At 58.2% G+C, this 26,159-nt stretch overlaps 2 protein-coding genes across 5 annotated transcripts in view; one reads left to right on the top strand and one right to left on the bottom strand.

The window, feature by feature from the left end:
• SORCS2 (sortilin related VPS10 domain containing receptor 2) overlaps window positions 1-26,159 on the bottom strand; it is a 556,509-nt gene that overhangs the window by 251,225 nt on the left and 279,125 nt on the right. The window lies entirely within an intron of this gene.
• Window positions 19,081-25,723, top strand: PSAPL1 (prosaposin like 1; the record flags this gene model as incomplete). The annotated part of the gene is given in 6 exon segments (XM_082391596.1): window positions 19,081-19,134; window positions 23,968-24,049; window positions 24,052-24,111; window positions 24,114-24,237; window positions 24,239-24,365; window positions 24,368-25,723. Coding segments are annotated over 6 exon segments (1,803 nt in total).

Genomic DNA, 26,159 nt, shown 5'->3' with positions numbered 1-26,159 from the left:
CTGGCCTCTAGCCCTTGGCCCAGAGCCTGGCCGTGGAGGATTGGTGAGCAGAACCGACCACCTGTACCTGCAAGCCCAACACTGGGCTCTTTCACAGCCGCCGGTGACGTAATCCACAGATCTCTCTGGCTAGATGGGTGTCAACGACCCCACTTTACAAATACAAAAACAGATGCTTTAGGAAAATACAACACATTCGGGTAATGAGTGCAGGTGCAGTGTTCATACCACAGTGCGGCAGGTCGTGAAAACACCTGCGCCTTTGCCACGCGACGTCACTGCCCCTCCATAAAGGCAAGTCTCTTCCTCCACCTGCATTCTGCATCTGACAGGCACGCGGCCCGGTCTTGCCTGCTCCCCGGGGACAGAGCCACTTAGCTGATCAGCAACTGACCGCAGATGCCTGGGTGAGCTCAGCCCAGAGTGCTAACCTCCAAAGTCAGCTGTAGAAAGGGTTGTTTTTAAAGCCCCTAAATTTGTGAGTGGTTTGTTACACAGCAAAAGCTAACCAGCACACACAATTTTCTCATTCCAAAGCCCCCTCTTTGCACTACACCATGCTGTTTCCTGACAGTCCCAAAGCATCAGGAGGCCAAGAAAGCAGCTTTATTCACATCCACCAAATGTGCATTCCTCTCCCTTTGTTTGTAAGTGGCTTTGCATATTACTGCATGCACTCCACATGGAAACCCTCTTTCCTGAGAGTTTGTGAGGCCCCACTTCACAGATGAGGAAACTGAGGCTTGGGAGGGGTCCACATTAGCAAGTGGCAGAGTCAAGATGTGGCTTCAACCACCAAGCTCACACCCCAGGACCCCCTCGCGTATCTTCCCTCCCCCCAACCAAGGCCCAGCCTCCGAGCATCTAATTCAGGAGAACCAGGGGTGGGGACGGACACCAAAACCACAAAGGGTTAGGGCCATGGCCTAGGAGATTTCTAGCTGGTCCTACTTGTCTAGAGGACACATTTGGTGTTGTTGGTAATCCCAGCCATCTGTAAACATATAACACCTGCCACTTACACAACCCAGTACTCGTGCCAGGGTGAGGTCCCCTCCCTCCCGGGGAGGACACTGGGCTAATGGCCCCTCGGTTCTCACTCAGCTGAGACAGGAGGAATCCAGGCCCAGCGCATGTGAGGAAGGCGCCCTGAGCTCCAAGCCTCTGCAGCTTACTGAGGTGTGCGACCCCCAAGCAAGGTGCTTCACCCCTGGCTGGACGCCCTCACCTGTGAAACGGGAACCAGACTCTCTTGCCCTGTATCTGTGCAAATCAGATGAGGATGTAGATAGCCTTTTATATACGAACAAGTGTGGTTCTCTAACAACAGAAAAACAAACAATCCGATTAAAAAATGGACAAAGGACTTGAATAGACATTTCTCCAAAGAATATATACGAATGGCCAATAAGCACACGAAAAAGTGCCGGACATCACTAATCATCAGGGAAAGGAAAAACAAAACCACAATGTGATACCACCTCACTGCTCTTAGGATGGCTCCTCTTTTAAAAAAAAAAGAAAAAAGAAAACAATAAGTGTTGGCAAGGATGTGGAGGAATTGGAACCTTCGTGTACTCTTGTGAGAATATAAAGATATTCCCTGGATATATACCCAAAAGAATTGAAAGCGGGGCCTTAAAGAGATATTTGCACACTCACGTTCATAGCAGCATTGTTCACCATGGCTGAAACGTGGAAGAAACCCAAGTGTCCACTGATGGATGGACGGATAAGCCAAATGTGGTCTACGCATACAATGAAATATTATTCAGCCTTAAAAAGGAAGGAAATCCTGTTACATGCTACAACACGAATGAAAGCTTGAGGACATTGTGATCGGTGAAAGTAGCCAGTCACAAAAAGTCAAATATGATTCCATTTATATGAGGTCCCTGGCGGAGTCAAACTCAGAAAGTAGGACGGTGGGGACTGGGGGCTGGGCGAGGGGGTGGGGAGTGAGTGAGTGATGGAGACAGAGATCATTCACTCACTCCCCAGAAGAGTTCTAGAGATGGATGACCGTCCCTCAGGGAAGCTTCCAGAGAGAGAGGCCTGGGCTGTGATTGGAGGAGACTTGGGGAGGGTCGGGCCGTGGGACCGGATGGACAACGCAGCCAGGGCCGGTGACCAGGACTGGAGGGCAGGATTGCCTGGCAGGGGCAGGGTGAGGAGAGACCCCCGGGGCCCTTAGGGCAGTGCCGCTCCCACGGCGGGGTGTCCGGACTCACCCGAGGGTCTTGTGCAAAGGCGAACTCCGACAGGGCAGGTGTGGGCAGGTTCTCAGACCGCATTTGGGGTAGCAGGGGTTTGGAGAGCTAAGCAGGGGTAGAGGCGCTGCACCCAGAATGCCCTCCCTGCCCAGCTTTTGGCTCCGACCCCGGAGGAGGCCAGCGGGCCCCGGAAGGGCCTCAGCAAAGACGTCTGATCACTGGCTTAGCTCCTGCACCAGTGGGGTCGCCAGTAGGAGCCTCGGGCGTGTGACAATTTTAGAGCTCCATTTCACATTTTATCTCGCCTCTGAAAATTTCTATTCTGAGCATAATTTCATCACATCCATAAAACCCTAGTTCAGGAATTAGAGCCCATGTCCGTCGTGGATGTTCCACCTTTTTCCTAGTTGATCACATAGAGTCTGCGGCCGCCATGCACAGAAGCAATGGCCAGGCCGGCGGCCCAGAGGCCAGGGGGAAGCTAGGCCACTTAGGGGTGGTGGGTGAGGCCGAACCCAGGCAGAGAAAGTCAAGGTGTAGGGGGCGCAGAACTGGCCCTAGTTCTTGGCTTTAACCGCTTCTTTCACATTCAGGCGTGAAGTAAGTCCCTTTAGAGTAGGGGAAAAAAACAACGGCAGTAATTATTTTATTAAGGACCAGGGAATAATGAATAACTTACTTTGCAGAAAGGATTACACCACTGATTGAATCTCCACGTCCTCAGGCCTGACATTACCTTCTCTCCAATTTCTTTTGACATTTCTGGCGGCGGGTCCGGGGGGGCCCTCGGAAGCTTCCGGCACACTTTAGCTCTGCCTCGGGGTGGGCATTCCTGACACTCCCCTGGCGGGAGGTGGCCAGAAGGGAGAAGAGGAGGCTGGAGAGGGCGGAGTGGGGAGAGAAACAAAGTCTTTACTTGAAATGTGGTGCCTTTTCTCAAGCGTGGGAACGTGAAACATTTCAATAACTCAGCCGCGTATACTGAATGCAGCGCCCTAGGCCTCGGGAAGGCCAAGGCGAGTTCTTAGAGGGGTCGAGGCCGGCCGCAGTCAAAATACAGCATCAGCTGGACCAGGATGGGGGATGCAGGATGGGGGATGCGTCAGTTACTCCCAGATCCGAACATCCAGCCAAGTGGTCTTACCTTTCCCACCAAATTCCCGCTCACAAGAAACGAATCTTGCCCAATCTCGATTACACAGCTCTCCGCGTGTAATTCCGACAAGCCTGCGGTTATTCCCACAGACATGGAAATTCATTGTGTCACTGAGCTGCCCAGATTGCCGCGAAGGGCTCTGGATGCGGAGGCACGACAGGGCTTGTTAAAGCCAAAAGGGAAAAGTGCTTTTGACGTCGCATGTAATTTAATATAAATCGGACCCTTTATGGGAGTCTGGGATTCAAGCTGCAACTTCAGGCTGTTTTTCCACCTTGGGGCAGCTCTGAAGGGTGGGGCTGGCCCCCAGCCGTCTGGGCCTCAGATGGTGCATGGGGGTCTCGCGGCTGCACTGGCCACAGACTGGGGGCTGCTGCTTAGTGCCCAGGTGGGTCCCGGTGGAATCAGTGCATGAAGTGCCCTGGGATGCGTGCGCTGTGCCTCCCTCCCCCTGGGGGTCTGAGATTAATCAGCCCCCACCAGGTAGGGGGGAGGCTGGGCTCCAAAGACAAGAATGATGCAGCCTGTAAGTGTCAACACCCACCCAGGCTCTGGAAACCCAGAGGAGGGTGTGTCACCAGGTGGGCGGAAGGGGGTGGGGCACGCGCGTTCTGGGGGGAGGATATTCACGCAGCTCAGTGCAGACAGAAAGCGAAGGCCAGAGCCACCGGCCTTTCTTTCCACCTTCCTGGACATGTGAGGGAGCCCCTCCGAGCCTCAGTTCCCCCCTCTGTAAAATAGGGGTGATAAGCACGTGTCCTCCTTGCTTCTGGCGCCCAGCGCAGTGCCTGCCACATAGCAGACCCATGGGAGATGTTTGTTGAATGAATGAACGACTGTTGGATGGGTTGAAGAGGCTCACTTACAAATGAGCCTGACTCGGGGGTGGGGGGGGGGGTCCAACGAGAGCAGCTCTGGGTCGCTGAGGTGAAAGGGTCCTAGAAAAAGCCCTCGAAGTCGCATGGTCGGCCTCGCGGGGGGTGTTTCCTATCAAGGATGGCAGTGAAGCGAGAACTGGAGCGTGGATCCGAGAGAGCGCTTTACACACTGGAAGGGTCCGCACAGGGGGAGCCTGGGGTCCCTGCTGTCGCAGCAGGAGTGTTTCTGCTGAAACAGGCCCAGGAGCACTAAGGCGTGTGCTTGACCCCCTGCTGGACATGGGGACCCACTTACAACAATGATTCGGGCTGGACGAGGAGCCCAGGACATCCAGGAGGAAGGGCCGTCTCTGGCCCGTGGACCTTGGTCTCCCCGCTCAGGGTCCTTCTGGGCATCTGCTCGGTGCGTGTTTGCTGAGCAAGGGGGCAGGGGGGTGGGAGGTGGTCTTTCCCGTGTGGCTGAACACGGATGTGGAAAGCTGGCTGGGGGGACAGGCCGCTGGGGAACTTCAACAGGACTGTCTGTGCAGATTCATCCTTCCTCAGGAATCTCTCCTGCTCCTCTGAGGCCGGATGCCCTGAGAGGTAAGAGGCTGGTGAGGTAACACGGGTGCCGGCTCCACAGGGCGGGGCCCCACCAGGTTGTCTGTGTGAGCCTCTGGGTGTCTGTATGTCCCCGAGGCATGCCCGGCTTCCTTTCGGTCAATTTTATACAGACCAAATACAGATAAGACACAGACCAAAGGAGACTGGGTAAGTCGGCCTAAAATACAAATTGTACGTGTGTTGGACCTTTCCCGAGCACGCCCACACAGAGACAACAGTGCTTTAGCCTCGTGCAATGGGAGGTTCTGGGAGCTGGTGGTGCAGCTGGGAGGCCCTTGGGGAACATGTTAGCGTAGCCTCCAGACTCCCCGTGGACGTCCAGGGTAAGAAAATCCGTCTCAGGGCTTCCCTGGTGGCACAGTGGTTGAGAATCCGCCTGCCAATGCAGGGGACACGGGTTCGAGCCCTGGTCCAGGAAGATCCCACATGCCACGGAGCAACTAGGCCCGTGAGCCACAACTACTGAGCCTGCGTGTCTGGAGCCTGTGCTCCGCAACAAGAGAGGCCGCGACAGTGAGAGGCCCGCGCACCGCGATGAAGAGTGGCCCCCGCTCGCCGCAACTAGAGAAAACCCTCGCACAGAAACGAAGACCCAACACAGCCAAAAATAAATAAATAAATGAATAAATAAATAAATAAATAAATAACCAAAAAAAACCCCTAAGCTCTTTAGCTCAACCTTTCAACCCCAACGTTCACTATGCATCTTTAAAAAAAAAAAAGAAAAAGAAAAAGAAAATCCGTCTCAGTCTCATAGGTAGGTCCCGGGTGAGCAGCGTAGAGTCAGGGAGCCTCTGGGGCAGCCCCGGGCTGGGACTCAGGCTGGGGGGGGACTGCAGTCCCCTGATGCCAGCCTGCAGTAGGGACCCCAAGCAGGAGGGCCAGGTCTGGAGGGCAGTGGTGTTGGCAGCCCAGAGCGGGAGCCTCGTGCTTCTGGGGACGGGCAGGAGCTCAAGGGCAGCCCAGTGTGTGGGCTGGAACGGGAGGTCCTGGCCCTGCCTCCCTGACGCTGAGAAGACAAGACCCCTTGAGCGTCCGTCCCCATCTCAGAGTCGGGCGAGCTAGGCCAAGCTTCTTGCCACGTGAGGGCCCGCAGGGACGGCATGTCCCTCACGAGCTGCCGAGATGCAGGACAGGAGTTGTGCGGCACAGGTCCTCTTGGATTCTGGCGCTGCGCTCCTCAGCATGGGGACCCCAAGATGCCACTGCCCCAGCTCCCACGGGCCAGCCCAGGGGTCTGCCGGCTAGCAGAGGGCACTGGCGCTCCAGCAGGCTGCTCAGGCCGTCCTCCCCCAAACTGACCGAGCACCCAGGAGGGAGGGTCCGCAGGGCCCCTGGGTCACCGCTGACGAGGTGGAGGGGCGCCGAGCACTGCGTCTGGCACCCCACGGCACCACGGCCTCCCCCCACCCCCCCCCCACGAGCTGGGACGCTGAGGACACCGGGCCCTGCACGGCGGCCCCGCGCGGCGGCATCGACACGCGTGGAGGACGTGGCCCCTCCGCCCTGTCTGCTCTGCCCAGGCTCCTGGCTGCCGCTCGCCCCCCTCCATCCCCGCCAACCCAGAGGCGCTTCTTCCCAAGTGGACGGCCACTGGCTAATGTCCTTGATGCGACCAGTTGGCATCACACAAACCCCAAGGCTCTGGAGCCCAACCAGGCCATGTCCCTGGATACCCCAGCCCTGTCCTGTCCCCTCTACTGCCCCAGAGGGTGACAGAAAAGGGGCCGGCCCTGGGGAGGCTCATCCAGAGGTGGGACACTTGAGGCCAGGCTGGGAAGTCAGATGCCCCAGGACAGCTGCCCCTGGGAACTCAGAGCACAGAGCTTTGTCCCAGGGGCCAGGTGGCATTGCAACGGGAAGGCTCGGATCTGACCCCACTGTGGCCCAGTCCAATGTCACACAGTCTGCACTGCACGTCTTGAGGTGAGACCCTGGAGGGCGTCCACTTTCAAAACAATGCTGAGGAAGAGCAGGCTTGCTGCCTAGACAGTGGGGAAGCTTCCAGGGCTTTGCCTTAGAGCCCCCCAGACTCGTTGCCAGCCCCTCCATATACCCCCTACTAATCCATTACTCGGACCATGTACTCCACAGGCCAGAACCTGTGTCCTCCCCCCAGCAAGCTGGTCTGTCCACCTCCACGCTTTTGTACATGCAGTCCCACCTCCATCTCCGGCTCATCCTTTAGGGCTTCGGGTAAGCATCACCTCCACCAAGAAGCCTCCCAGGCAGGGCCCATTGTCCTGGTGCTGGGGCTCCCCTTGGCCCAGCCCTGAGCCCTGGGGCTGCCCCACAAGACGGTGGGCTCCCCTTGGGCCAGGACCACGTCTTGGCCATCTGACCCAGCACTGCCCAGCCCAGACCTTGGAGGAAGGAGGCTCAGGTCACATGTGATGAATGAATAAGTGAAAACGGAATCATACCACATCGGTCTCGCTTATTAAAGGATTTTAACAACTTTTAAGCTGTAGGACCCTTTGTCCCAAATAAAGTCTTACCCAGAAGCTCGTGTACCGGAAATGAAATAGATGAAAGCGAGCTGCTTGGCTTGAGGACAAAAGGGCCGTGAGCAGAATTCAACCTGCCTTCCCCTCATTCTGCTCAGCTCAGTGGCCCCCAAAGGGCTCAGGGGAGCACAGCTGGGAAACTACTATGGGAACGCGTTAGACTGGCTCGATATGCAGCCTTCCCTCGCTCAACAACATTCAATATCTCCCCAGTACCCACAGTGCCTTGTCCTCGCCTGCTGTCCACAGCTCCCACCCTCCGACCTCAAACTTCCCTACCAGCCCAGCACCGCAGCCCCACATGCCCTGCCCGCAGCAAGGCTTCCGTGGGACCCCCGCCTTCACACAGGCTGGTCTCTATCCTCTCTTCCTGAAATGGTCTTCCCTCCCTCAGATTTTCCGCAGCGGTACTGTGCCACCCACAGTGCCCCGAGGCGGGTAGGGTACCACCCACCCAGACCAGTGGCCAGGTTTGCTTCAGGTTATCCCCTTCTCCAAGTCACCGCAGCCCACAGGCCAGAGATCCCCTGCCCTGCCCTGGAGCTCAGGCCAGCTCAGAACTGAAGCCCAGGGACCCTCCAGTCTCCCTTCCTGGCCTTTCCCAGAGGCCAAGAAAGCCGAGCAAGTCAGGCGGAGACGCGTAGACACACACGAAAGGAAAATGCATTTGGTGCAGCCCCTGCTGAGTCAGGCCCCCTGCCCCAGGCCCACGTCTGTCACTTGGGATGACACGTGGGGCACTCAGCTGGCTCGCTGGCTGAAAGCCGCTTGGGGCCACGGTGTTGCTGTCCCCTCCCCACCCCGGGCTGGGCCTCCGCCTCCTGTCCTTCCCGGAATAAAGTCACCCAGCTCTGAGGCCAAACAGCGCTGAGATGAGAGGGCAGAATTCAGGCTGAACAAACAGGATGCTGGGGAAGAGAAAACGCCCTCCGGGGAGGGCCGGGGGGCAGGAAATCTGTCTGCAGACCTATTAGGTGCTACATTTGTTGAGCACCTACTGTGTGCTGGGCCCCGGGAAGGCCTGGGGATGCCACAGAGAGGGATGTACTGAAAGAGTGCGTCCACGTGGGGCTGAAGTGCTGGGCGCCGGGCTTGGGGCTTCACGCTGACCCCGCAGCTCAGCAGCAGGCACCCCTTCTCTTCTTCGGGGACAAAATGGAGCCAGAGCAGTGGAGGGGCCGGCCTAGGTCAACACCCAGAAAACAGCAGGGCGGAGCGGGCAGTGAGGTCTGAGGCCCCGTGCCCAGCGTTACCAGGTGTGAGCGTGGCGATGTGGCCAGGCATCCCGGGTCTGGGCCGCTGGGTATCGGGTTTCTCCATTTCTGCAGACCCAGAGTTGGAAAGTCTTCCATTCACATCGGCGAAGATCCAAGCATTTGCAGGAAGAAGCTCCCTTCCTGCTTCCCTCTTCACATCCCAGGTGGAGACGGAGCTGGTGGTCACAGAAACCAAACCCTCCAGGGAAAAAGTGCTTCCCCCCACCCAAAAAAGTGGCTGCGTCTCTCCTATCAAGGTTTCTATCCTGCAAGGAGGTCCCTCCCACCCACAGACACAAGCTTAGGGGTGGGAAACAGAGTGGAAAAAATACATGTAAAGGCAGATTTGTAACTCGTCCCCAATGTAAAACAGAGACAAGCTCCTTGGTGCCTCTGATTTCAAGAAAGGAAGTATCTCATTCATTCATTCACCTCACAAACAGCAGGGAGCACCTGTGGTGGGCTGAATCGTGTCCCTACCGAAATCCATTACGTTGAAGTCCTAACCCCCAGCCCTTCAGAAAGTGGCTGTAATTAGAGATCAGGTCGTTGAAGAGGTGATTAAGATTAAATGAGGTCATTAGGGTGGGTACCAATCCAGTCTGACTGGTGTCCTTATGAGAAGAGGTGATTAGGACACAGACATGCACAGAGGGACAACCACGTGAGGACAAAGGGAGAAGATGAAGACGTCCGTCTACACGACACGGAGAGAGGGCTCAGGAGAACCAAACTGTTCCCACCTTGACCTCAGACTTCCAGCCTCCAGGACTGTAAAGAGATAAGTTTCTGTGCCCAGTCTATGTACCGTTATAGCGGCCCCAGAAAAATGATGCAGCACCTGAAGTGCGTGTGCTGAGCGCCTACACTACCAGGTGCTGCTCTGATTGCTTTACCTGTGTTCACTCATTTCATCCTCCTGGCAATCCTATGAAATAGGGCCTGTTATTAACCCATTTTGCAGAAGCAGAGACTGAGGCACCGAGCAAGTGAGTCACTGGCTAGGCACTGAGGATAAAGAGATGGCCATGACATTGCCCTGCCCTCAAGGACCTCGATGTCCCATCCAGGAGTCCGGGGTGTGGACAAACAACTAGCAGTGGCTCAGGGCTGGGTCAGAAACTGCACAGGTGGGGCCATTGTTTGGGCTGAACCTAGAAAAGCATTTTAGCTTTTGGCAGGCAGAGCGGGTGGCGGGTGGAGCCTTCCAGATGGAGGCACAGCTGGAGCCGAGGCTCAGCAGTGCTGGGTGCATGGCGTGTTAAGAAAAAGATGCCAGAAGGAGCCCAAGGAATAGACTCTCGAGGTTAACCCAGAGGGGCCCCCAATGCCATGGCCAAGTGTGCACACGCCGAGAGTTTTGGGAGAATCCCCTCTTGTGAGGGAGGAGGAGGTGCTGTGATGTCTAGGCGGGGAGTGTGGGTGAGGTCTCAGCTGTGTCGATGTCATGGGGGCTGGGGAAAAAGGGGTGGGTGCAGGGGTCCTGAGTTGAGCAGGAATGACAGGGGAGGGGCAAGTTCCGGAGGGTGGAGCAGACTGTCAGAGCAGGGCCTGAAGGCGGCTCCTTCCACCCAGCTCCTCTAAGGTGGAGAAATGGGAGGCTCAGAGAGGCTGAGTCACCTGCGGGAGGTCACACAGCACTGGTGGCAGGGCCTTCCCATGGATGCCTGGGTGAGCCTCTTCTCTCCAAAGGAAGGAAGGAGAGAGCCCTCAACAGGCCCCACACCATCCACGCTGCCCAGTTCAGCTCTCTCTAGGACCTGTGCCCATTCCCCACCCCAACGCCCCACCCCAAACCCCACCTTCTGGCTTGGAATGTTCTCCGCCTTGAGGGGGAGAATGGCTCGCCTTGTCACCCACCCTTCAATCCTTGCTGCCATGCTGCTGGCTCCTTGGGGAGAGTAAAGGGAGGTGGTACATGCCAATCTGAGGGAGGCGGGGGCGTGAGCAAAGGGGAAAACTGACCCAATGGCCTGTCTGCCACTGAGGTTACCTACATGTCCAGAGGACGCAAGAAATTCCTACCTGGCAGCTCTGAGTAGCTCTGGGGGGTGGGGGGAAGGTTAGACACCTTGTTCCTCGGGGCCCAACTGGAAGCAGAGCATCTCCTTTTGCTGGCCCTCGAGAAGCCTTGAGCTTCCTAGGAAAGCACCCTTTGTGTCCCAATTCCTAGGACTTGGGATAACTAAGATGCAGGAGGAATCAGTTTAGGCAAACCAAAGGTCAAAACCAGCTGGTCCGGGCTGACTCTGGCCCCAGAAGGGCAGTTCTGAGGGGGCTGCCTGTGTGTTGGGGGACACCTGGGCTGACCATCCGGCCAGGGCCTGCGGTGGGCCAGGCTCTGGGCTTCCCACAAACGCCCTGCAAGGAGCACACTGGCCCCATTTACAGATGAGGAGAGTGAGGCCCAGCGTGACCAGGGGCCTTGATTAAAACCCACTGGTTGTTCAGAGCAGAGAGCGGGAGGAGACAGAGGTTGGGCCTGGGACTCACAAGGCCAACTCCACTTGCTCCTGCCCTCAGCCCCTCCGTGGCTCCCACTGCCCTGGAGACAAAGCCCAAGCTCCCCTCAGGGGCCGTCCAGGCTCGTCCCGACCCAGCCTGGTCACGGCAGCTGTGTGCACTGCTTAGCTGTCCACACCTCAGAGCCCGGCCTGTACTCTTAGGGGTGGGGACAGATGGGCCAGGGGGCTGGGGATTCCTAACGCCCCAAGGTGGGTCCCACACAGGGGTGCCCTGTGGATATTTGTGAGTGGGTAGAACCTGGAAACTACCTTCCCTGTGCCTTAAGGGTAAACTGAGGCCCAGTGTGGGCCGTGGCTTGGCCTCCAGGCTGGTCTGTGGTGGAGCCTCCCAGCCGCCAGGCCAGGCTGCGTCTCCTGCTGAGACCTGGGTCTGGGCCCAGGTCACTTCATTCATTCACCCACTCACCTGGTCATTCATTCATTCATTCACTCACTCACTCGTTCCGTGGCTGATGGACACCTCCCAGGTCCTGGGCCCCCTCCAGGTGCTGGACACCCGAGAGGAGAGCCCTGCATGACTGGACCACATGTGTTGGGAGAAGCAGCGATGGATTGGATCATTAAGCAAACAGCTTGCAAACGTGGTGAGCGCTACCCAGCTGGGTACAGGGCCTCCAGATTGTGTAACTAGCTGTGGGGGGCTGGGGGCCCCTCACGTGGTGCGGGAGAACTTGTGTGCAGGAACCAGGCTGCTTCTGAGCAGGAATGAAGAGGAGATGGTCTCAGCTGAAGCCTTGTTCATGAAGCCCGACGCTGCTGGGAACCGCAGGGTCCCAGGCAAGGGCGGGGGAGCGGGAGGCCAGGGCCGCTCCCCCTGTTCCAGCCACGGTTCCTCTAGTTCTTCCCCTTGGCTGGGGAGGTGGCCTGGTACCCACCAGCGGGACACCGGGGAACCCAGCTTCACCAGGCGGGCCTCACGAGTCAGAGAAGACCCTTCGCCAAATCCCCCAGACACAGATGAGAACACTGAGGCCAGGGAGGGCACACAGGCCTGGGGTCACAGCCGGTCCGCAGGCCAGGCACCAGAGCCCAGATCCGTGGCTCTGCAGGCCCCGCCCACGTCCACGTGGGACCCTCCATCACCATGAGCAGGAAGACACAGCCACCCCATGCGTCCCAGGGGCCCCGTTCTTCAGGTTGTTTGAAGGGTAAAGCGAAGAGCAAATGGCATTTGTTTAACGAATTTCAAGGATCAAGAATTTCCAGATGTTTCCCCAGGTCCCACCCCTCTGCCTGGCCCCAGGTGCCTCCCTCACAGAGGCCCCTCTGGGGGAGAAGGGGCGGCTCCCTTGGGACCCCTGGGCGTGGCGGAATTTCTGGCTGTCAAAACTCCACAGGGAGGAGGCCGTCAGATTCCTGGAAAACTGGAGTGATTTTCCAGGCCAAAGACCGCCAGAGACAACACAGAATCCACCTGAGAAGCTTGACCTCGGGGCCCAGTGGGGGAAGGGGACGTGCAGGAGGCTCCAGGGGGCCTGGCGGGGAGCTAGCCCACCCACGCGAGCACTGACGCCTCAGGGGGTAGATGGACGGATGGATGAATCAACGAACGAACAAATGACACCGCCGACATCTACTGAAGGCCGTGCCCTACGCATCACCCATCTGAGCGAGACTCCGGGTCCCGGGGGGAATTATCACCCCACCTTACTTACAGGCAAGAGACAGAGGCACAGCACCACGTGGAAACTTGCCCCAGTTCACCCACCAGCGGGTGGCAAAGCAGGGATTTGCATCCTGGTCAGTCAGTCTGTACGAATTCTACGCTGCACTATTGTGCAGGTGCCGGGGAGGGGTCAAGGGAAGGAAGGAAGAAAGCGGGGAAGGGAGGGAGGCAAGCAAAAATCTTCCTTTGAATACATGAACTGGAAGTCCAATCTTTGCCTCTGCCGGGCTGGCATAGGGCTCTGGAGCACACCTTGGCCACATCCAGTGACTCAGGAGACGCTCTGTGCTCCGACCAGCAGTCCACCCCCAGAGGACCACACCTGAGATCCTGGCCGGCTCCCCACGCACGTGTACCGGGAGACCCACACAAGGCTGTTGGCTGTGGAACTGGCCAAAATAGCAAACAAAGTGGGAGGAACGAAACACAGTGTCCCTCTGAAGGGAAACAGATCGACTGTGGGTTATCCATACAACGGAATCCCACCTATCAACAGGGATCCATTTCATAAACACAGCACGGAGTGAAGAAGAACAAGCCACAAGCAGAGACATCCAGCGTGGGAGCACTGGTGCCGATTTAAGGCGCACGACGCAACGCCATCCTTTGTTTATGGACACAGACAGATGTGGTGAAACCATGAAAACACGGGTGAGGATGGAACACATCAGAGTGAGTGCGGGGGTCACGTGGGCGGAGGACGGAATGCACTGGCTGTGTCTGCAGTGCTTCACTGCTCTCAACAATCTGCAACACAGATACAAGACGTTAACATCTGCCTAATGTCCACGGACATACAGGGGTCGGTGACATGGTTTCCCATGGCCTGAACTGTTTCATAACTGCGATGTTTTAATGTTAGGATCCATCTTTGATGGCAGCAGCGTCTTCCTGGCAGGTGGCAGAAGCCAGGATTCCTGTCCTGAGCCTGCTTCCCTGGATGTGGAGCCCGGAGGACTCCAGATGCTGGCTCTCACTGCCATGGTTTGAAGTCCACATTCCCAACATGTGGAATCATTTACTTGTCAACCGTGCGTCTATCCCTCCATGGAAAATAGAACATTTTCCAAGATGGGATTAACAAACAAATTAGCAGTGACAGGATCCAAGATGATGGCTGAACCTGAGGAGAGTGGTTTGACCTCTCCAAGCCTCAGTTTTCTCATCTGTGAAATGGGTGAGAATGGACACTGCGATACTGCCCCACAAGGTCGTCCTGGAGAAGCAGTGACCGTATTCAAGGGGTGAGCAGCTAGCACAGGGCCCTGCGTGTCCTAAGTGACCAATTAAGGGGAGGACAAGCCACCGCGAGGTGGGTCCCATGAGCCGGAGCCCTGGGGACATCAGGCCCCAACAGTGAGCACTGTCCATCCATCCGACAGCCCCTCTGGGGGCCCAGAAAGGGGGCTCTCAGCCAGGCCTCTCCGTCTAGGTTCGTCAGTTGTTTCACAGACCCACCCTCTCCTTCCAGAACGAAAGGGAAGCTCCTCCTGCGGCATCGGGGCTGCTTGGAAGGGGCAGGGACAGTGGCTGGCAGCCCTTCCACCAGTAGAGGAAGTGCCTCGCTCCCCCTCCTCTAAGGAGGGGTCTTCTGGCCGTGCCCTGGTGAGCAGGGCCTGTATGCCCCCAGCCAGCCAGTCTCCCAGCAGAGCCCGGGCCTGTCTAGCCCCACCCCACCCCCAGAGCAAGGCCCTCCTGTGCTCAGTAGCTCCCATAGCTCCCCAGTGCCCTGCCAGACCCTTCTGGATGGGAGAAGGAGAGAATGACCTGGATCAGGAAGCCTGGGGCCCGTGCCTGGGAGCGTTCGGCCCCGGTTTCCTCAGCGGGAGGACCAGGATACCCTAATCTCTGCTCCACACCCCCGGCTGCCACGGGATCCAAAGAACCCAGTGTGCGGAGAGAGGAGGAAGGTAGAGGGTCCCCAGGGAACCAAGGCCACGGGGCCTGGGGACTCAGAGGGCGGCTGCCGGGTGCAAACCCTGGCCCCAGCTGTCTCTGTGACCCACAGGTTCTTAAACCACCAGATCTCACCTTGAAATGGGGCAGGCACACGCCTCCCTCCGGGCTGCGGGGAGGACTACCCAGGGGCGTACCTGGGCGGGCTCAGCACAGCACCTGGCGCAGGTAGGCCCTACACAACCCCGTGGGCAGGACGGCAATCCCACAATCCTACATATGGAAATGGCAAAAGCCCTAGAATAGACAAAACAATTTTACAAAAGGAGAACTTTAGAGGACTTATACTGCTTGCTTTCAAGGTCTACTATAATCAGGACAGTACAGTATAGACAGGAGAATTGACATATGGATCCGTGGACAGAACAGACAGTCCAGAAATAGAGCCACCCATATATGGTCAATGGAGTTTTTGACAAAGCTGCAAAGATAATTCAACGAGGAAATGTTAAAATGAGGTCATGCCGGAATAGGGTGAGCCCCTATCCAATACGACTGGTGTCCTTCTAAAAAGGAGGAAATCTGGGTAGACAGGCACACAGGGAGGAGGCCATGTGAAGATGGAGGAAGAGATGGGGGTGATGCTTCTAGAAACCAAAGATCGCCAGCAAACCCCCCCAGAGGCCAGGGCAGAGGCCCGGGACAGAGGCTCCCTCACAGCCTCAGAAGGAACCAACCTTGCAGACACCCTGATCTTGGCCTTCTGGCCTCCACAACTGAAGACGATAAACTTCTGTCGCTCAAGCCCCCAGCTTGCTTTGTTATGCAGCCCAGGAAACTAACACAAGGACGGATGGAGAGGATGCCGCAGGCTGGGTTCCAATGAGAGAAGTCGGGTCCTTCTGGGAGGTGGAGAGCTGGGCGGAAGTGCAGCCATCCCACAGTCGAAATCTTCAAAGCCCTTCCACGCCCCCCTTCCCCATCAACCGTGGCTCCTCTCCACCATTTGCCTGGCATATTCTCAACCTCGGAACCTCAAAGACCACCCAGAGGCTAAGACGTCCAGACTTTCACGCTGGCCTGGACCTCCCCACTGAGCCCCGACTGCCTGTCCCAAAGCTGCTCTCACCCTCGTCACCTCCATCCAGAGATCACCATTTGCCGTCCCCCAACCCACCCCTCTCCTCCTGGGAGGAAGGCCTCCCCCCATCCTCTCCTCCCCTGTCTCACCACCCCGGGCGAAGGTCCCGTCCTCAGTGTCCCTTCCCTATCCTGCACGCCACGCCCTGGGTCAGGTACCTGCCTCTCACCTGGATGTCACAACAACAGGCCGACAGGTGTGCCTGCCTGGATCCGCCTCCCCCAGACCAGCACCCAGCTGCTCAGGTCAAACATGTGGCTGGTCCCTGGCTCCTCCTGCTCACGTTTCACATTCAAACCGGCAGCACATCCTGTTGGCTCTAACTTCAAACAGATGCAGAATCCATGGCCACCACCCACCCCTGCCACTCAGACCCTCACCTGGATCTCACCTGGATCACTGCAGTGACCTCCAACTCTTCCTGACCGGTGTAGTCTCCTTGCTGTTCCTGCACCCACCTGCCACAGGGCCTTTGCACAGTCCCTCTGGAGCATGCTTTCCCCCCCACCTGGTTCTCAGCCACACCTTCTCAAGTTTTTACCCTGATATTGTTGAATCACTGATCACCCCCACTTCTGACCCCTCCCCAATGTAATTTCTCTCCCTCTCACTCATCACCTCTTTCCATCTTACACCACCTCCTTATGTATTATAATTGTTGTTTAATTTCTGCTTCCTCCCACTAGTTCCAGGAACATGGGGTTTTTCTGTCTGTTTCATTCATTCAAATGTCCCCAGTACTTGGAACAGCAGCACTGAGCCCACAGTAGGGGCTCAATACACAATTGCTGAATATGCACATGAAAGTAAAGCAAAATAGACACGGTGTGGCCCGTCTGCCCTTAGGATCTTCTTATTTTCCCTCTTCTAACAGAGTAAGAGGAACTCTGCCCACATCACCAGCCTTCTCCCTGCGCCCGTGAGGATGAGATGAGCTACTTCACCTGCCGGGAAGGCCCTGCCAGCTCCCCCAGGTGCCCCTCCTGCAGCCGCCACCTGGGGCAGCCCGGCTGAGTGGGGCTTGCTATGTTAAGACCGTCCTGGAGCTGCAGCCTGGCCTGGGGAGGTGGCACACGCCACCGGGCGGGAAGGTGCCTGCGGGAAAGTACCTGTGCGAGCTGCAGGATGTGTCAGGAGGAACAAGGACTCAGGGGGAGGCGCACAGGACCACCCCGAGCTGCTGGGCACAGGGAGACACTCAGCCAACACCGATGTCCTGGGCCCCCGAGGGAAGGTCTCCGGGCTCTGGAGGCTTGTGTGTCGAAGGCCCTGGCCATCAGAGTCCCAAACACTTGTGTCTACACCCGCCCCCCATGCTTCCTGGCTTCTCTGGCCTCCCTTCTTTATGCCCACCCACCCTGGGGGCTATGTCTTCACAGCCTTCAGACAGGGGTCCTAAGTGCCTGGTGGTGGAGGCCACTGGGGCTGGAAGATCCAGTGCCTCCCAAGACTTTTGGGTTGTAGGGACCAGGAACTAGGGGCTGCCCTTCAAAGGCCCCTGCCGCTCAGGCCTGTGTGTCCTGGAGCCGAACTCCAAACCTACGAGACTCGCCAGGGGCTCAGAAGAGCTTCACAAACGCATCCAGTGGCTGGCGTGTCGCAGGCGCTCCACCAGCACCCGGGCACCTCGCCCCAACCCCAGAGGCTCTCCGTGCAGGGGGGTCTCTGCCCCAGGCTGCCCAGGGCCAAGGCTGGATCCAAACCACAGCCAGTGTTTAAGGTCAAGGTCAGCAGTGCCCAGAACCCCTCTGCTGTGGATGGAATGAATCGTGTCCCCTAAAAGACAGGCTGAAGTCCTAACCCCAGGACCTATGAATGTGACCTTATTTTGGAAATAGAGCCTTTCTAGATGTAATTGGTTAAGATAAGGTCACACTGGACTCGAGTGGGCCCTCTCTGATGACTAATGTGCTTATAAGAGGAAATTTGGACAAAGAGACACAGATACAAAGGGAGAAGGCCATGTGATGACCGAGGCAGAGATTATAGTGACGCAGCCACAAGCCAAGGACACCAAGAAAGAGGCAAGGAAGGACCCCTCCCTCCCCCCCAAGTTCGGCCCTCCCAACACCTCGTCCTCAGACTCTGGCGGGGGCCGTGGTCTCTTCCTCGGTTGTTACTGTGAAGCCGCGGCCCCAAGGGGGGCTCTCTGAGGGCAGCCAGTCCCCGGTGGGCATGTCAGGTTCAGCTGGAGCGGGAGATGCCGAGCCCGCCCGCCCTCCACATCACGCGTCTGTGAAATGACGATCGCCCTGTAGCCTCTAAGTCCCGGGAACCACCCCTCCATCCCTCCAGGAGCACATGCGTCTCAACGCGAGGGGCGGCGTGGGCAAGCTGACCCCATCCGTGGGAGTTGGGGGCACAGGGCTGATCTGAGCTCGGCTGACTTGCCGGTCCAGCTCCTCCCTGGGGCTCAGAAGATGCCCCGATGGCATCGCGGCATTCCCCACATCTCAGCCCTGCTTAGGAATCCCACGGCCCCTCCGCCTGCCCTTTAACTCTGCCCAGCTCACCTACACGCACACCCCTTTTGGCTCAGGCACGAGTCCCGGCCTCCCACTCAGCTCCCTGGCAGCCCTCACCTCGCCCTGGCCGCCTCCACTCCCTGCCCGGCTCTGCCAGGCCACCCTGGGCCTCTGTGCTGCGGAGGCCTGGCTGTGGGGCGGGCCCGGCTTCCCGGGGGCTCTCTGGTGGGCTGGGGTGGTCTCCTGGAGGAGGCCCTGACCCTGGCCTTGGGCTCCCCGCCCATGCCCGTCACCTGGGCACCCTCTGTCCCCAGACCTCCCAGAGACGGTACTTGGGTCAATCCGACCTCCACTTCTCGGAAGCAACAACGGCCCTTGTGAGGGCTCCGGAGGCCCAACCGCCTCACACCCTCGCCTCCTGGCCTGGCCGCTGAACCCACAGGAGCACGCACCCACCACCGGCCTCTGCCCCCGCCACGCCTCCCCCCTGCGGCGCTTCCCCTGGGTGCTCACTGTATCCAAGCGCTGTGCTCATGCCACCTTCCCAGAGGGGCCACGCGGGCCGCCCGGCCGCAGGGGTGGCCAGCCCTCCACTCTGGTTTAGGCTTTGTCCCACTTTCCTGCATAGAAGTCATTTCCACCTGGCATTAGAAGGGTCACTGGCATTTACTTGTCCATGGTTTGTCCCCAGGACCCGAATATCCGCTCCTCATACATCTCCTTCCGTGTTAAGCCCCAGCTCACAGCAGGGGCTGCAAAAATACACGGGAAATGAGTGATTTCGTGAATCCCACCCCTGGGTCCCAGCATGGCCTGGCAGAGCAGGTGGGTTCTGGGCAGGGACAGGAATGTCACCCAGAAGAGGCAGGAAGGGCCGAGAGGAAGAGAGGTGGCCCTGGGAGGGGCGAGGGGGCGTCAGCATCGGGCAGGGCCGCGGCAGAATGAAGGGAAGGGCTGGGAAGAGCAGGCACCGCTGTGCTCAGAGATTCCAGAACACGGGCTGGGGAGCCCCGCCGGGCTGCGGCCTCTGTCACTCTGCGTGGGCAGAAGAGCGAGCAGGTGTCACCATGTACCTGGGGACAGCTCCTTCCGGCCCACACGGCAGGGTGGCCTTGGGGGCTGGTGGTGAAGTGGCGGCCAGAGAGGGCTGGGCGAAGTGCTGAAAAATGGGCCATGTTTTCTGTCCTTTGAGGCATCTAAACCTTCCTGATTCCCTCCCTCTCCAAGCTGGTCCTCCTGGAAGCAGGCGGCCAGCAAGCTCCATCCCCACCTCCTGTGCGTCCCCTCCTGACCTCGGTTCTACATAAGGGTTCCACCCACAAAACACCCCCCTCTCGCCCCCCAATCCCAGTGGGACCAGGCTTATCTCTACTTGGGAAGAAAAAGTAAATCACTTCCAGAGAAGTTTTTTTAAACAAATGGAATTTATACAAAACACAGCAGTCGCTGCCATTTGTTGGGCTGTGGGTGGAGGATGAACGCTGGTCATGTGACTTCCAGCACTTTCTGTAGGGTGACATGAGAGCCGTGTGGAGCAGCGCTGCCGAGGTGACAGGGCCTGGGGCCGCCACGTCAGTGCCTGGTGCATCTGCTCAGCCCACACGGGCCCCGTGCCCCAGGACGCGCAGAAGTGCTCCAAGAATGGTGGACACACATCAGAGACGCACAGGCAAGCTCAAAGGGACCCACTGATCTGATCTGAAGCATCAGAGAAATCTTAGTCATGGATTACAATCTATTAAATAAAATAAACATTCACGAGTCCACATAGGAAGGAAGGAAGGGAGGGAAGAAGGGAGGGAGGGAGGGAGGGAGGGAGGTAGGAAGGAAGGAAGGAAGGGAGGGAAGAAGGGAGGGAGGGAGGTAGGAAGGAAGGAAGGAAGGAAGGGAGGGAGGGAGGGAGGGAGGAAGGAAGGGAGGGGAGGGAGGAAGGGAGGGAGGGAGGGAGGGAGGAAGGAAGGAAGGGAGGGAGGAAGGAAGGAAGGGAGGGAGGAAGGGAGAGAGGGAGGGAGGAAGGGAGAGAGGGAGGAAGGGAGGGAGGGACGAAGGGAGGAAGGAAGGGAGGGAGGGAGGGAGGAAGGTAGGTAGGTAGGAAGGAAGGGAGGAAGGAAGGAAGGAAGGGACGGAGGACGGAAGGAAGGGAGGAAGGGAGGGAGGAAGGGAGGACGGAAGGAAGGGAGGGAGGAAGGAAGGGAGGAAGGAAGGGAGGGAGGGAGGGAGGAAGGAAGGGAGGGAGGGAGGGAGGAAGGAAGGAAGGGAGGGAGGGAGGGAGGGAGGAAGGGAGGAAGGAAGGGAGGAAGGAAGGAAGGAAGGGAGGGAGGGAGGAAGGGAGGTAGGAAGGGAGGAAGGAAGGGAGGGAGGAAGGTAGGAAGGAAGGAAGGGAGGGAGGGAGGAAGGTAGGAAGGAAGGAAGGGAGGGAGGGAGGGAGGAAGGAAGGAAGGAAGGGAGGGAGGGAGGAAGGGAGGTAGGAAGGAAGGGAGGAAGGAAGGGAGGAAGGAAGGGAGGGAGGACGGAAGGAAAGAAGTGGGGGAGAGAAGGAAAAACTCTTTTTTACAGAAGAATTCCAACATAAATACAGAGGGAAGGTGGGGTTAGCAAATGATCAGTGATGCTAACAGTGGATAAACATTTGCTGAGAACAGAATAGTTACATACTCTCAAAGTACCTTTCTAAATATTATTAATTACAAAAAGAAACAGTAACTTCACAGAGGAAGAAACAGGCAGATCTTCAGCAAGTGACCCCAGATCAGCAGTACTGTGCTGGCTCACAACCACCCTCCTCACGTGGCACACAGAGGGATCCTGCCACATCTGACTGCGAGGAAACCTGGGCAGACCCAAGGGGAGGGCATCCTGCAAAATAACCCGCCTGGACTCCAGTGTCACAAAAGACACATGAAAGCTGACCGAGGAGCCGTGGCGAGCACACACAGCCCGTGACCCTGGAGCTGGGACACGGACACAGAGCAGACCTGGGGCCACTGTGCAGTTTGAACATAGGCTACAGGTTAAACAATAATGCTGTGTCAACATTACAATCCTTGATGTTGATAAATGCACTGTGATTATCTGAGAAAATGTGCTTGTCCTCAGGAAAGACACACTGGTAGTTGGTTGTAATGGGCCACAATGTCGCCATACTCTCAACAGGTTAGGAAAAAAGTATCTGTAAATATAAATGCATGAGGACGGATGGGTGGAAGAGAGGAAAGCGGGGAGGGGAAACCACAAAGCCAACGGGGCAAACATGCCTCAGTGACGGGTGGCCAGGAGTTCCTTGCTCTATTTTTGCAATGGTTCTCTAAGTTTGAAATTACATCAGGATAAAACATAGCCTCCCCCAAACAAAGCACACGTGGAGCGACCAGAACTCTCCGAACGCTGCTGAGTGGGGACCGGTACAACCACCGTGGGAAATCCGTGTGTCGGCATCTACTGGACGTCTGCCCGCTGACCCCCGCAATTCCGCTCCTTGAGAAAGTCCAGCAGAGATGGGGAGACGCGCGCCCCTAGATGTGCACAGAGATGTTCGGAGCGGCACCGTCCGTGCCAGCCCCAAACTGGACATGACTCAAATGCCCACGAGGGTAGACTAGATTAATAAACTGTGAATTCACCCAACAGATTCTGCACAGATATGAGGACCCGCCCAGTAGCTCGGAGGGATCTCATAGGCGCAATATTGCACCGAAGAAGCCAGACACGAACCAGTCCGCTTCCAGGCAGGGGTCGGGGCAGGGGTGGCCGGAAGGTGCGCTGGGGGCTGCCTGGAATTGACACTCTGTCTGGGTCTGCGTGCTGGCTCGGTTTGTGGACCTTCACTGAGCTGAACACTTACAATCTGTGCCTTCTCCTGTATACATACAATTTTTTAATAAAAATGTAAAAATTAGAGGGAGTTCCCTGGCGGTCCAGTGGTTAGGACTCTGCACTTTCACTGCCTGTGGCCCAGGTTCGATCCCTGGTCAGGGAACTAAGATCCCGCAAGACGCACTGCACGGCCGTAAATAAATAAATGAATGAATAAATAAATAAATAAATAAAAATTAAAAAAAAAATTAGAAAGCCCAAGAGAAAAGTTTCCTATATACTTTTTTAAAATAAAAAACAATTCTGTGTTTCATCAGTGAGAAGGTTCTGGGCCTCTGGGAAGGGCAGACCACAGACTGGTCCAGGCCACGGGGCAGGGCCTCCTGCCTGCCGGCTCCAGTGCCCACAGTCCTCGTAGGATGCCAGCGGGTGCTCTGGAATCCCAGGCGATGCCCTCAATGAAAAGCAGGCACCCGGAGAGTGTGTTGAAGTGCCTGTCCCAGGCAACAGGAGACGGGGCACCCACACCTCCAGCCCCACCTTTCCGGGTGAAACCCGGGAGCTGGGCAGCCGCTCGCCTTGGCTCACTTCATCCCAAAGGCCGTCCCTCCTCTGGTCCAAAGGAGCCACAGTCCTAGGGCTGGTGGGAAGAGCTCAGCAAATCCTGCTTTCCATATGCACTTCCCAGCCCCGCACCCCAAAGGAAGGCAAATGGAACCAACCGGTCACATTCCTCCACCGAGGCTGCTGCAGGCCCCAAGGCCTGACCCACATAGCTGGGGGTGTGGAATGCCCCCTCTGAACACTCAGAGCCCCAGAATCTGAGAGATGGCACCACGCAGGGGGCTCACACCCACCGAGGGACTCGGGCGGCCCCAGGGGAGCCCCTACCCCCAGGCCCCTGACCCGTCCACCCCTGGGAAGGCCCCATGGGAGCGTTGAGCTGTGTGGAAATCAGGCCAAAGGCAAGGCTAGCCCCGGAATTCTCCATTTTAATGAACAGGTCCAACTCAGGACACCTGTGTGTATCTCCCCAGCGCTGACTCTCTTGCTTGATAATTCATTTAAAAACTAAGGAAGAAAAATAATAAGATAAAGAGTGACACAGGAATGAAAGAAATTCCTTTCGTGTATGTGTACTTTCAACCAGCACTTTCATATCAACTGTGGACCAGCCCACATTCAGCCAAGTTTCCAGAAGGAAGAAACTGACTGGGCCCAGGGACCCGTTTTCTGGTGGCTTCCTCACACGTGGCTATCCTGGGTGGCCGATGGGTGCTCTCATCACAGATGAAGCCGTGGGGGTCCCCCACATGGCATCGCCTGCCAGGGCCAGGAGCAGAGCCGGCCAGGCAAGTCATTTCAAGGCCAGATGTAGAAAACAGAGCTTCAGTAGTTGGTCAGTCATTAAATTCACTTAATCTTCTGGCATCAAAAGGACAGAATGCCTTTATGGACTTCCCAGAGGGGGACAAAAATTCCCCCAAGGGTCTCACATTCTAGGAGGGGACCCAGCCATGGGGACAAATCAGGATGGGATGAGGAGTTGTGGGGAAGAGGGCAGACGGGCTTCTAGGAAAGGGGTCTTGGACCTTTGAGTTGTGCTTCATTCAAAAACGAGCTGGGTTTTGGAAGATGAGTGAGAGTTTATACCGGGGGAAGAGGGAAGAACGGTGCTTCAGGTAGAAGCGCCCTGCACCAGGCTGTGGGGATTCAGGGAATCGGGGTGATGAGGCAGGCTGCCGGGAGGGCGGGGCCGCCCCGTGCCACTGCTCAGGGGCCAGGCGGGACCGCTGGGTTCATAGCAGCAGCCAGGATGACGGCAGTGGAGCTGGCCAGTGACAGAGCATCAGGCTCTGGGCGCTGCTTCTCCGGCCCAGCCTCCTGGGCGCCACCCCGGCCGGCTCCATCTCTGGCCCTGAGGAGTGTGCAAGGGCTCGGCGGTGCGGCATCGGGACCTGCAGGTGGCAACGAGGTGCGGGTCGGTGGGGCGGGGGGGCACTGCCGCAGCACCGCCTGGGGCCAGCCCACCGCCAAGTGCCTGCCCTGCGCCGTGTGCCTGGACGTGGCGGCCGCTGCCAGCAATGGACTGAACCCCGAGGCCATGGAGACCGATCCTGGCTGTGGTGATGAAGAAGACTCCGAGCCAGGAGTCTTCGGCCAAGTGCAAGGGGACGGTGGACGCCCACGGCTCGACCATCCTGAGCGTGCTCGGCGGGGCCCCGGGCAGCGCCCCGGCACAGGGGTGTGCCAGCCACCGCGGAGGCTACCGGCCACCCCGCGACCGCTCTCCGAGGAGGACACATCCGAGGTGGTAGTCCCATCCATGGCCAGTGGGCCCCTCAGCTCCCGACCTCCACGGATTCCCGTGAGCACAGGGTGCCAGGGCTGTGTCTGGCCGGTCACCCGGCTCCGGGACGCCGTGGGGCCCAAGCTGTCCAACCGGGTGGAGGTGACCACAAGGGAGCAGTGCGAGTCCCTGGGGCCGGGCCTGACTCTCCTCTGCGAGGACTACATCTGCCAGCTTTTTGCCCCTCCCGAGCAAAGACTGAGGCTCGTGCCGCCAAATGAGACCTGCAGGAAGGAGGGCTTCTGTGAGGAGCCGAAGGAACGGGCCCACCTGGCTCACGCAGCTGCTGTGGACGGGGTCCCTTGGCTGGCGCTGGCGTCGCCGAGGAAGAAGGGTGAGGTCCAGAGGAAGGCTGGCATGCCCTGTGAAGTGTGTCTGCAGGTGGTCCAGAAGGTGCTGGAATCCAACAGCAGCAAGCTCGTCAGCCGCGCCCTGGAGCATGTGTGCTCGGTGCTACCCGCTCCCGTGGTCCAGAAGTGCGTCAGCTCGGTGGATACCTACGGCCCTTCCTTGGTGGAACTCCCGACCAGAGCCACCGCAGAGAAGCTGTGCACGTGCACGCGGCTGTACGGCAGATGGAGGCGGGCCTGGGCAGCCCACGAGGGTCCTACGACGCTGCCACCGCCCCCGCTGGGAAAGGAGAACCAGGGCAGCTTCTGCAGTGGAGGCAAGTGGCTTCTTGGCATGTCCGCCCACAACCTGCAGCAGCAGAGCACCAAGCGCCGCGTCCTGAGGGCCTTCAAGGGCGTCTGCCGCACCCTGCCGCTGCCCCTCATGGTACAGTGCGACCACCTCATAACCGATTGCCAGCCCGTGCTCATCGAGACCCTCGGGGAAACGATGGACCCCACGGCCCTGTGCGCGAAGATGGCCTACCACGCTCCCACGGCAGCGCTGCTGGGCACCGACCGGAGCATCCTGGCACCGAGCTTCTGGTGCAAGAGCCAGGAGGCCGCCGAGACGCGCTGCTCCGCGGAGCACTGCCAGAGCCACGTGTGGAGAGAGACGCCCTCCCCACGCTGGAGAGCACGCGTGACCACGGCCGCCCGAGACCCGGCGCCGGCCAGCACCCCCCACCCCCGGGAGGCCCTCATCTCCCCGAACCCCACAGGAACCCTACAAGGTGGATCGGAGCTAGCTGACTGCGCTGCCGCCGCCCAGCGCACTGCCCCGACTCTCCATCCCTGTGCCGTGGCTGACGGTGCGTGGGGCCTGGCGCTGGCCTCTGGGGCCCCCTCTACACCTTGCTGACGGGTCCTGACCGGGGTGAGCAGTGGCAGGGCCGACTGCGGGTGGAGAGGGGCCATCAGGGATGGAGGCCCATCCCCCTTGTCACACAGCTGGGAGGGCGGGGCTTGGTCTCACCCATAGGCACCACCACTTGCTCAGGCCGGACCTCACCGCTCACTGCTCAAGCTGGGGTCCTGGGGGTGGCCGCACAGGTGCATACGATGTGTGAGTGTCCGTGGGCCTTTCTGGGGAGGACGCTGGGTCTTTGACTAAATGCTCCAAGGGGTTCTTGGGCTCAGCGCTGTCCTTCTGACGCCCCTGCCCACCGCGGGACCCTCCCCCTATACCCCAGACTCTAGGCTGCCCTGGTGATAGGCGGAAGGAAAGCCTGTGCTGTGCTCTAAGTAGGGAGAGGAAAATGTGACATGTACGAGCCCACGGGGACAGCCCAGGGGGT

Source organism: Balaenoptera borealis (assembly GCF_965194805.1).
Source record: "Balaenoptera borealis genome assembly, chromosome: 4".
Taxonomy (NCBI): domain Eukaryota; kingdom Metazoa; phylum Chordata; class Mammalia; order Artiodactyla; family Balaenopteridae; genus Balaenoptera; species Balaenoptera borealis.
Note: the sequence above shows the minus strand (reverse complement) of the source record. Positions and strands in the feature narration are given on the sequence as shown.